This window comes from Erpetoichthys calabaricus, chromosome 3, assembly GCF_900747795.2.
Source record: "Erpetoichthys calabaricus chromosome 3, fErpCal1.3, whole genome shotgun sequence".
Classification (NCBI taxonomy): domain Eukaryota; kingdom Metazoa; phylum Chordata; class Cladistia; order Polypteriformes; family Polypteridae; genus Erpetoichthys; species Erpetoichthys calabaricus.
Genome location: NC_041396.2, coordinates 49,818,074 through 49,830,481, shown reverse-complemented (window position 1 = coordinate 49,830,481; position 12,408 = coordinate 49,818,074). Strand labels below are relative to the sequence as shown.

General features: G+C 37.1%; 2 protein-coding genes across 5 annotated transcripts in view; one reads left to right on the top strand and one right to left on the bottom strand.

The window, feature by feature from the left end:
• mpv17 (mitochondrial inner membrane protein MPV17) overlaps positions 1-12,408 on the bottom strand; it is a 309,255-nt gene that overhangs the window by 115,103 nt on the left and 181,744 nt on the right. For 3 of the 4 annotated variants that reach the window (XM_051925494.1, XM_028796789.2, XM_051925497.1), the window contains exon 2: positions 4,826-4,910. The exons of the other annotated variant lie outside the window; for it this stretch is intronic. In XM_051925494.1, coding sequence (XP_051781454.1) covers positions 4,826-4,898 — 73 coding nt within the window. In that variant the 5' untranslated portion in view covers positions 4,899-4,910. The remainder of the gene's footprint in view (positions 1-4,825; positions 4,911-12,408) is intronic. 4 annotated transcript variants of the gene reach the window in all.
• LOC127527285 (uncharacterized) overlaps positions 1-12,408 on the top strand; it is a 193,446-nt gene that overhangs the window by 35,770 nt on the left and 145,268 nt on the right. The window lies entirely within an intron of this gene.

Here is a 12,408-nt window from a genome sequence, read left to right as displayed (position 1 = left end):
AATACCTTTTTTCACAGTACAATACATTTATAAAAAGTGACTTTTTTAAAAAAGTAAATGATCCCAAAGACTGAACTAGGCAATATAAATGTGTCAGTACAATGTACGGCAGTGTCTCAAACCAACAGTGGACATAAATGGACCAAGCCACAAAGGAACAACTTTTGACATAAGAAAGTGACATTAAATCTCCCCAGAGTAATTGTACAGAAGAAAATGGCCAGTAAACAGAAGTCAGTCAAGTTAACAGAACTCAAAATGAGCCTGACATGTACTGGGAGATACTCCAATCCTATTTTCTATTTGTATATAATGCAAAGTTGACAGACTGACTCATTCATTCACTTACTCACTCACTTATCAACAAAAACACTATTCTCCATTCAGTTAAAAAGCTAAAATATGGCAAGATTGCACATCTAGCACGGAAGGTAACTGCTAATAAAGGATATTTCAATATCAATATTTAGGGGTAAACCTCCCTCAGTAGAAAAACTACATGACCCAAAATCTTAAAAATGCTTTGACTGATTTGACTGAAATTCTATGACTTTACAGAAAAAGAAAACTAGCTGATCCATTTTTTTTGTTAATTTTTTTATTTGTCATTATTTATTAATATCATGCTAACATACATGTTGTGTGGTGCACTGACATGGAGCTTTATGTAAACAAAGGACACAGCAGAAGCAATTGACGGGCCAAGTCAACAGCACCTCTGACTAATGGGGTGGATGGACGGCTGAAGAAGGTGCAGTGTTCTTGACAGGAAAAATTAGATGTGGTCACAATTGGCGTTCAGTACAGTGAGATGTGGAATGAAAGGAGAAAGTTTAGTGAAGCTCAATGAAGATGCAAAGCTCAATTGTTACCAACACTGTATACTGTAAACCTCGAGTGCTGGTGCCAGGCGCAGTAGCTGTGATTGTAGGTGTTGCTTCACTGGAAGCAAAAATGGAGAGGGAGAGAGAGAATGAGAGGTGGAAGTTATGTCCTCTAATCCAACACAAGTCAGTTTACTCTTAAATGGTCCCCGACAAGCTATTCCATTGTCATATACATTTATATCTATGGATTTTAAAAGGGGAACCCCCACCCCCTATTCTGATACATTTACATCTGTGGGCTTTATAGGGGGATCATATACAACTAATAAGAAACATGAAAGAAAATACTTCAATGAATGACATAAACCAAAAAAAAATTGTAAACATAATATATATTCAAATTATTAATTATTCCTACTGGTTACCAATTTCAATTCAAAAGAAAACAGTTTACTGTAACATTTTGTTTTGCAAGGACCTTTGACAAAAGCCAAGTCACAAGAAAAGGCAGAAATTGATGTATTGCAAGAATGTTTTACTCAGGCACAATTGTATATAGCATATTCATGAGTAAGCAGCTCCAGTAACCTTATAAGATTACTTATGAATTGAATAACAACTTTATCCAAGGTGACTTAGAACATCTGAGATGTAATTGGTTACATTTCTTTTGTTTTTCCAATTGGAGCACAGGCAGGTCAAGTAACTTGCTCATGTTCACACAGTGTCAGTAGCAGGATTTAAACCCGCAATCCTCAGGGACTGAGGTCCAAAGCCTTAACCACTACTCCACACTGCCTGCCAATCAAATTTATCCTTGGAAATTAAAATGACAATATTGTATACGGAAAAGTACCTAGTTACATTTTACTTCTGAAACATCCGATTAACTGACAGCACTATAACATTGTCTTATGAAATATTTTAGGCATAGCTGTATAACACAACTAGTTGTTTCCATAGGAGAACTGTGGAAAGATGAAGCCAAGCCCAGCAGCTTCTTCCTCTAAAAGTAATTGTTTATAACTAGATTAAAAATGAAAGTGATGTTTACAGAGAAGACAGTACTAAACTATGCATGTTGAACCACAATCGCAAACAATTCCCTTTGATACTGGACCATGGATGTACTTTTAAAGTGCTAGGTCAACTCCAACCATCTTACTTGATATGTTCACATATGTTTAAAAGAGAAAAAAAAAACTTTTCATGAGGTTTACTTTACATGACTGTATATCTTATGATAAATAAAAGCTAAAAAGCAGTTGAGTTTGCAAACTGTGTAAACTGAAATTAGCTCTCTCCCCAAACAAGGGAAATTTGCCCAGCTATTTCATTTTTAAAACAGTTAAGATTTAAGACAATGCAAGAATAATAAAGAGAGACAAAACAGGGCCCTGAAGCACAACACTGAGTTTCTGTACATTCCTAAGGGTATAGTACAAGTCTAAATAGGTTATTGTCAGCACATATAATTTACTTATGAGGCTGGATTACTGGGCAGTTTTGCTGTCAGAATTATAAAAGAGTGCTAGCCCAAATCCAGGGATGAGCAGCCACACGTCTTAAGACTGCAGGGTATAAGCTATGAAGAAAGACTGAATGAGTTTAAACCAAACAAAGTGAAACATGCTGGACGCTTAAGAATAAAGAAGGGCACATTTTCATTGGTTTCTTAATATTAGTTTAAAATAAGTAAAATAAATTGCACACCAACAAAAGCATATAGCACAAAATCATGCTGACAAGATCACAGCATGAATAAAGAGAAATGCTCTCAATGTTTCAACATCTGAGGTAAAGGAAAGCCCCCTTTTATAATAATTCTCCATCACATGTATAGCATAAAATAAAAATATTATTTCAATTATGATATCTAACCCTCTTGCAAATTGTGATTTTACTACTTAAAAGATTGTTTTTATAAAAATAACAAAATATGTAACACAAGGACAACACTATGCACAAATGAAGATATAAAACAAAACCATGTAAATAAAAGTGTAACTGCACTGTGCAATTTATAGTGCCACCTATGTGCAACGTCTAGCAAGATGTCCAAACTCAGTCTTATGAGGTTACAAAGAGTTGGCAAAGTGATAATGTCCATGTTATACAGTTTGGAAGCTCAGGATGTCTGCTTCTTTTTTAAGTTTATGTTCCCTGTGAGTTGGGAGTAGAAATTCTGAGAAGGAAGCAAAAAGAAAAAAAACATTTGAGAGCCATGGTCACACAACAGTTAGCACCGATGCTTCACAGGCTCTGCCTTTGTACATAGTGCATGTTCCCCTTGCCTTCCAAATCCAAAGTCAAACATGCTCGGTAAATTAGCGATTCTGAATTGGCCCTGTGTGAGTGAGTGTGAGTGTGTCCACAAGTGTGCTTTGCAACATGCTGTTTGTTTATGCCTTGTGCTCTCAAGTTAGGCTTTAGGCCCCCCGAGACTCTGAACTGAATTAGGTGCTTTAGATAACAGAGAGATGATTGTCTGACAGTTTGCTATATGCACACTACAGAGGAAATTTTCCTGTTCCATACACATTGACATGGTGTCTACAGTGTTTTTAGACATTGCCTTATCCAGCTCTTCCTAAAGATTTATATCTTTAAATTTTAATGTATATTCCCAAGTGTATTTAGATTTTAAGTAACACGTATCATTATTATTATTACTATAAAATTAGATGCAGGGTCTAACTGTAGGGTGGCATTGTGGCACCGCTGTTATTTCTACTGCCTCATTGCTCAAGATTACTTGGTTTAAATTTTGGGCCCAGACACTACCTACATGGAGTTTGCACAATCAGCCTGTGCACATGTGGGTTTTTTCACTGATACTTCAGTTTATCCCCCACATCTCAAAGATGTCAGGTTTACTGGAAATTCTAAACTGGAGCAGAGTGACTGAGTGTGGATGTGTATAGATGTGTTTTTCCTGTGATGAACATGAAGCTGTCCTTGGAAGGTTCCCACCTAATGCCTAGTGGTGATGAGATACCGTTTAGCTTGATGAGACTGTGAACCAGACAACCAGAAAATGGATGAATGCATGGACAGGTTCTGGCAGGAATCCCACTGTCATCTCGGCAGGAATCCCACTGTCATCTTTTAAAAACAGTCAGAGTCTATAAAAACATTCCATTCGTATTCACTGAGTTCCATTTAACAGGCTTTCTAATTAGAATAAATGTAAACAGGTTCTACACTACTGTATTTCAACATATATATCTCCTGTAGGGGGAATATGGAGGGACACTGCTCAGTGCTGCTGCTTTCAAGAATCTAGTATCTTTGATTCGAACCCCAGTCCTATTCACTGTCCACGTGGAGTCTAGATAATGTTCGTATGTCTGCATGGTGTTTCCTGCCACAAGCACAAAGAAATGCAGCTTATGTGAGCAAGTGGTCCTTGTGAAGTATTGCTGCCTGGTCCAGAGGGTTTTTATCTTGAGCTTAGTGCTATCAGGATAGCCTTTATGAAGTTCTGAACTTGATAAGAAAGTCAGCAAGTTGACAGCTATATGAATGGATGTGACTAATTTCAAAAAAAAAAAAAAAAAAAGTAAAACACCTTCTTAGAAACACCTCATTAGTATAACATGAGTTACTTTTGGGTAAAAAAAATCTGTAAAGGTTTCTAATTAGAACAAATGCAAACAGACACCAGCTTCTTTATATTTCAACCCAGGTTTCATCAGCAAGCTGTGTACTGTGTACACACTAGCCTGTGAGAGAAAAAGGACATGTACTTTCTTAATCCGTTCACAAAGTAAAATAGGAAGGACTATAACAATAAATAAATAATTAATGAATCAAAACTACAAGCTCCTGGTCTTTTGGGGTTCCACTCTCAGGACTGGTAAATATGCTTTAAGAAATTGTCTTGAACTTTAAGCTTCAGATGACAGCCTCTGAGCAAAGGCAATTAACACATTTAATAAGTAGTGTCCAGAACAAACAATTTTTTAAAAGAAAAAAAAACTGAATGGTCTTCCTACCAGCCGTTAATATTTGTACTTTCCAGGGGTGTTTTGACATCAGCACCTGATAAGACCTCCACAAGCCAGCCATCTTTCTTTAGGTCTAAAACAGCACAGATATAGCACATTTTATGTTACTAAGTAGCCTAAGAAGTTGTCAGTTAGCATAACAATGTCATTATCTCATCTATATATATATATATATATATATATATATATACGAATACATATACAGTTTATATGTGTATAAACACTGTATTTGTGTAAAACTATATTTGACTATATAGGTACACAAACACAAAACACACTGAACAGGATATCTACACAAACAAAAACTAAAAAAAAAAAAAAAACACAACATATACAGTGTTCAGTGGCATTTCAGCATTGGGGGTAGTGGGGTATTTAACATCAGACATTGTGCAAAATAATAATGAGCTTCCCACCACAATTTAGTTTATTTAATTATTTAAAAACAATCCTTAATATTTTATTCATATGCAAATTTGTCTGGTTTCTATGATATGCTCAATTTAATTATTTATCTTGAAAGATATTGTTTTTTGTAGTTTGTGAAATAGTCTTTGTAACAGGTGCTGCAAGACTACTTCCAGTTGAAGGAAATGAACCAATTGGCCCTGCAGTGTTCTCTATACCAAGGGTCCCCAACCCCCGGTCCACAGCCATCTGACAGCCGGGCCGCGAGAGAACTGCCGGCAACGGAGACTCACTCAGACTTTTCAGAACACTTGGCGGGCGGGGCTTTGCAGCGGCGCAGAGAGAAGAGAGAGACCGAGGTGAGAGAGTATTACAAACAAAGTATTTTATGGTCCCGAGCAGTTTCCCCATATGACACGAGTCTATAGAAATCGCGTTACTACGAAGTACATTCAGCAGATGCTTTCATTACAACGAAGTGACCTTGAAATGCCTGAATGAATCATCCACAGAGCAGTTAGATCTGTGGTCGCAGCTCAGATGTGCACGTTTGCACAACGATCCCCAAACAGAAACAATGTAAAAAAAAATTCTTTCTTCAAACTTTCCTTGTACTGTTTTTTTTTTGATGTTTTTGTTTTCTGTGGTTTTCAGTGATACCTTTTGCTTATTGCTTGTCAACATTTGAAAAAAATCCATTGGAATTTAACTCATTGTCACCCTCCTATAGAAACGGCAGACACGAAAAAACGATAACAGTGTTAATGTTTGTGATGTGCAATCTGTTGGAATGACAAATGCAATGCATATGTCTTTGTTATATGCAAAAAAAGAAGAAAAATCACGGGTTGCAAATGTATGCGAACTGCTTAATAACTTCATAATAATCGAAATGTAATGTAAATTGTGTATAAAACTGCCCTTCAAACCCACCCCGAATCCTCAAACCCACCCCAAAAACCTGTCCCTGGAAAAATGAGCTTCTAGTAAAGTGGTCCTTGCTGTCAAAAAGGTTGAGGACCACTGCTCTATACCCTTGGGGTAGCATGTGTGTGTCTGTGTGCAACATGAACTTTACTTTGTAGTCATAGGGCTTGAAGGTCACCATCTGTATTACAATGAGGGCTGCCTGTTTTTTTATTTATTTTTTTTATTGTGCATTTTCACTCCCAGGTAATGCTGTGGAGTACAACAAAGAAGTACCAAAATTCCAGGTCTATCTGCTCCCTTAAACTAGCTTTACCAATCTGAAAAAAAAAAAGAAAGGAATTTAATGTCAGGAATGAATCACTCCAAATATACTATGCTGCATCTTGATTTTCACCAATCTGATAATGCCACCGAAAAAGCCCAAATGCACTCCCTTCCACTTCATGGAAAAGAAGCCAAAAGGTTGCCCCGATTTAAAAAGCACAGAGTCCCAGTGTGCAAAGAACAGTATGTATGTATGTAGAAAATCGTTTTTTCATTTGTTTAGTGCTGGTAATGGACAGACCAGCAGTCTGCAAGTTGTGTCTCTGTTAGTCCAGCATGTTCTTTATCACCTCAAAGCCTTTTGATTCTAAACTTGAGGTGATACTGCTTGAGTTTAGCCAGTCCATGGTCAAAAGATTTCCTGAACAGCGAATGACTGTGAAGCTTTCACATTCTTAACAGTGTGTAAATTTATATGGTTATATTTTGTCAAGAGGCAGGGCCTGTTAAAGCCCATTGCAGCACTTCTTGTGAGATTTTGGGCTATACAAAAATAAATTGTATTGTATTGTATTTTGTCAGATGATTATGATAGTACCAGGGGGTATCACAATGACCCGCTTCCACTCAAGACAGATCAGGCACCAGTATCCCATTGTTTGATTGATTTTTTTGTGATGTAAAAGGTTTATGAACCTCCACGTTTTGTAAGTCATTAGCAAAACAGGAACAAACATTAATAGTTAGGTACATTCGTGTTTACAGTAGAGAAGTCTGCACAAATATAACAAATTTCTGGTATGGCCCCAAAACAGTTTTCTTGCTAAAAATGCCCCTAAAAACAGTTACTCAAAAAGTAACAATGTAAGACCTCTAACTTCCAATCAGAGCCCTGGCCCTCAGCACTTCCGCCACACCCGGAAGTGCTGGGGGGAAGAAGACCATGGACACCCGGAGTGCTGGCTGGTGCTCATTGGGAGGCACCTGGAGCACATCCGGGTGGGTATAAAAGGGGCCGCCTCCCTCCATTCAATGGCTGGAGTCGGGAGGAAGAAAGACAGAGCTTGGGAGGAGAGGAGTGGAGGCGGACCTGAAGAGAGAAAGGCATCGTGGTGTGGCCTGGACTTTGGGGGGTGAAAGTGGTTTGTGTGCTGTGTTTCACTGTAAAATGTATAATAAACGTGTGTTGGGTTTTGTACCTACGGTGTCCGCCTGTCTGTGTCCAGGTCATATTCCACAATATATATATATATATATATATATATATATATATATACCTGCACACACTAGGGATGCTTGATCAGGATTTTTAAGGCCGATACCGATCACTGATTTACATGTTACTTGATCAGCCGATTCTGATTCTGATTTTTTTTTCTTTCACTCGTCCCTTTAATAAACTTTATGTCCTATATTAAAGTGTTAACTTTGGTATTTTTATAATTAAACTATAGATCACAGGAGTTAGTGGTTCTTTTTTTATTAACAAAATTAAATTTTGTAGGGTTATTGTTCAGAGACCATAAAAATACTAAGCTAGATCAAATTTAATTACAATGCATACTTTAACTAATGAAACATATATAAAAATATTTTGTTCCTGTAATGTGCTTAACTTAAATAAAGTTTAATTAAAAAAGGTAGGTTTCACCATTTCTCTGACAACTATATATATATATATATATATATATATATATATATATATATATATATTCTCATACAATCAATTGATATTGCTAATTAGACAATGCTCAAATGTAAATATACAAGCACTTACAGGTTTTAATCACTTTAATTCATTAATTGTACTACATACATTTACTATATTTATATAGGTATGCTTTTTTCTTTAGTGTATCAGCTAGCCATTAGTAATTTAGCCATTAGTTAATATTCCAGTCGCCTCACTCTTAGCTAAAACAGCCTCTACTTCAACTCTTTGTTTGCACTGTAGAAAGTTTGAGGCAAAGAAAAAAAAGGGATGCATGCTGGCTCAACTACTGTAATACCTTGTGTAACAGAGACCTGCAACTAAATAATCGTAAAGCAGGGGCTGAAAATATCATTTTTTATGATCAACAATTTACTGATCAAGTCTTTTTTTATTGAAAATTGTCCGATTTAGATAGGCGACCAATCGATTGGAGCATCCTTGAAAAATCACGGTATGTTGAATATTATGTCTGCATGCGCTCACTCTAAGCTTTGACTGATTTACAGTATTTTATCAATCAGCCATCTTATGTACCTACTTGACCTGTACTACATGCAATGCACCATGATCAAGAAAAGGACTCAAAGCATGCAGGTGGAGTGATGTTTCTTAATAGAAACAGACAGGCTGGGTGACAGGTAGTGACCAGTTCCAATGTACAGTTTTAACTTAAACATTAAAGTTTTATTTATTGAAATAATCATATCTCTGGATGACTTGCATTTTTCTATATTTTATCTTGAAAGCACCGCAATGAGATAACAAAGTAATACAGTGATCCCTCCTCCATCGCGGGGGTTGCGTTCCAGAGCCCCCCCGCGAAAGGTGAAAATCTGAGAAGTAAAAACCATATGTTTATATGGTTATTTTTATATTGTCACACTTGGGTCACAGATTTGCATAGAAACACAGGAGATTGTAGAGAGACAGGAACTTTATTCAAACACTGCAAACAAACATTTGTCTCTTTTTCAAAAGTTTATACATGCTCCATGACAAGACAGAGATGACAATTCCATCTCACAATTAAAAGAATGCAACCATATCTTCCTCTTCAAAGGAGTGCGTGTCAGGAGCAGAGAATGTCAGAGAGAGAGAGAAAAGCAAACAATCAAAAACCGATAGGTGCTGTTCGAGCTTTTAAGTATGCGAAGCACTGTGCAGGAAGCATGTCGCTTGACAAAGCAGCCGCAAGTTAGCCCAGCAAGGAAGGGAACAACGTGAAGGTAGTCTTTCATCATTTTTTAGACGAGCTTCCGTATCCTCTAAGGGTGCGAACAGCCCCCCTGCTCACACCCCCTCCGTCAGGAGCAGAGAATGTCAGAGCAAGAGAGAGAGAGAAAAAAGCAAACAATCAAAAATCAATAGGTGCTGTTTGGGCTTTTAAGTATGCGAAGCACCGTGCGGGAAGCATATCGCGCAAAAATGCTGCCACTTGTAAGCCCAGCAAGGATGGGAGCAATGTGAAGGTAGTCTTTCAGCGTTTTTTGAGGAGCGTCCGTATCCTCTAGGGGTGCGAACAGCCCCCTTACTCACAATATATTTGAGGAGTTTTATTTAATACGTAATACGTGCTCTGATTGGGTAGCTTCTCAGCCATCTGCCAGTAGAGTCCCTTGTATGAAATCAACTGGGCAAACCAACTGAGGAAATATGTACCAGAAATTAAAAGACCCATTGTCCACTGAAACCCACGAACCAGCAAAAAATCTGTGATATATATTTAAATATGCTAACATATAAAATCCGCAATAGAGTGAAGCCGCAAAAGTTGAAGCGCGATATAGCAAGGGATTACTGTATACTTCTTATTAAAAAGAATTCATTTTGAATACTAACGTTCACTTGTGACATATATGACCAGATTTCAAATATGTCTAGGAATTCTTGCAATGAGTCCCAGGATTCCAAATTTCAAAGTAGTACTTTGTATCTTAATAGGTTATTTTATTTGTTTAAGCCAATCAATCATGCAACTCTCTAAATCAACATCTCTAGCAGTTTGATGATTTGTCTGCCGTGATGAGAGTCTGCTAACATACCTATGCTGGACAGCTGCTTCTCGACCTTGCCTCCATTAAATGGAAGGCAGTGTGATAGAGCGGATAGGCACTCAACTTTGACCCACAAATCTGCTGGTTAAGTTCCATCTCCTATTCATTATGCAACCCCAAGCAAGCTACTTAACCTGCCTATGCTACAACTGTAAAAGTTATATATGTAAACATCAAAAATGAACACTGATCTTATAATTTGGCTTGCATGAAGATGTCAGTCAAATAACCAACATGAAGGACACATCAGGATAAGTTAGGTATTTTTCAAGTTGGAAGTTATTTCTTCACAAACAAGCAAAATATGCATTTGCAACACAAAATTGTGTTCTAAAATTAAAAATCTTATGTAACTTTAAAAATATATTTTGCCCACATTGGCTGTTTACATTGTAGTCTATGGGGCACAGAGGAAAAGCTTAAAACAACACCAATATTACGAGATTCTGCCATTTTAAAAGAAGACAAGCTGTGTGTGATAGCTCAGCACTTAGACAACTGCAATAACCTTTCACCCCTCATGGAATGGTGGTTTCCCCCTGACAGACCAAATCACAGTAAAATTTTGGTGACTTGTAGCTGGTTTTATTTTGAATCACTTCTGTATTTAGGTGACAATTTGCACAAGCAATGGAAAATGTATCCTTACCAGAAAAAATAGTACCAGGAATGTGAGATAAAATGATTCTTTCCAGATCTCTTTAGTTGTCACAAACATGCTTTGGAAGCACTGAAGGAACAGATCAATACTCGAAAACTGTCATAGTTTGAAAAATTGATGTATTTGGTAAGTTTTCAAGCTTTTCTTCCATGCTCCATACTCTGCACTGTAAAGCACCAGAGTGGGTAAGGCTTTTTGTTTTTTAATTACAGAAACTGTTAAACTTTAGAGCATAATTTTCCCTGGCAAATACATTTATATCATGTTTGTGAAGAAACAACTTCATATTGAAAAATACCAAACTTATCCTTTAAGCTAAATGACATTTGGTTACAGTGTCAGCTTAATTTTAAGCAGTAAATCCTATTTCAAGTTCAGGATTACTGTCATGCTGACATATATTGTATCTAGGTAACATACAACAGATACATCTTTTTATTATTAAAGGATAAAATTCAGTAAGAGTTAATCACGTGTACCTTCAGTAATGCTAATCTGGTTACAACACCAAATATAATTCATCCATCCATCCATCTATCAATATTCCAATTCATCTATACAGTTCATGGTCATGAGAAGAAAACAGCTACCCCAGTAACATGATAATTCCCTATTAATCCATCTCTCTATATATATATATAAAATCCAATGTCTGTCTGTCCACTTTTCACAAGAGAACTATTTAACGGATTTAAATCGTTTTTTTTCTATAATTTGCTTGAACATTCTGGTTGGTTTTGCGACCTCTCTCATCGCTCTAAGTATCATAATTCACTTGTGGTACTGATTTATTTGCACGAATCTGAGAGAGACGCAGCAGGCCGAGGGGAGGGGGGCAGGGACCTCCTCACTCACATGCCAGCCTCTGGGCGTTTCTTACATCCGCTAAGCTATCGAATGAAAGAACTACTTAATAGATTTAGATCAGGCTTTTTTCTAGAATTTGCTTGAACATTCTGGTTGATTTTGCGACTTCTCTCATTGTACTAAGAATCATAGTTCACTTGCAGGAGCGATATGTTCACGCTAATCTAAGTCAGAGGCTGCAGGCCGAGGGGAGGGGGAAGCGTGACGTCAGGAGTAGGGAGCTGGGAAGGGCCCTACTCGGCTGCTAGTTCAATCTTCACCTCAGACTCCCTAATGAGTAAAACATTAAACATTATAGTTCCCCAAAACTACAAAATATACACAAAACAATTACACTAAAGCTCTGTTCATGACCACTAGAAAAAGGCACCTTAAATATTGTCTTCCCTTTTTTTGGAAGTTTGAAGGGTAATTTAAATCTTTTCAGTCTGAACCTGCTTTCTGGGGTGCTGAATTTTGTAAGTGATCAAAGATCTCCTGTATACTAAGATATAAAAATATTTCTACTATTTATGGCTTACAGTGTATGCTTCTTGCTTCAGAACAGGGATGCTAAAAATAAAAATCAATTATTGCTTTTCACTGAATTTCTACTGCCACAGAACAGTATAGCTTTGGACATTCATTCTCACCTAGTCAACCTTTACCAGGACCAGAGAGCTTTACATGCCAC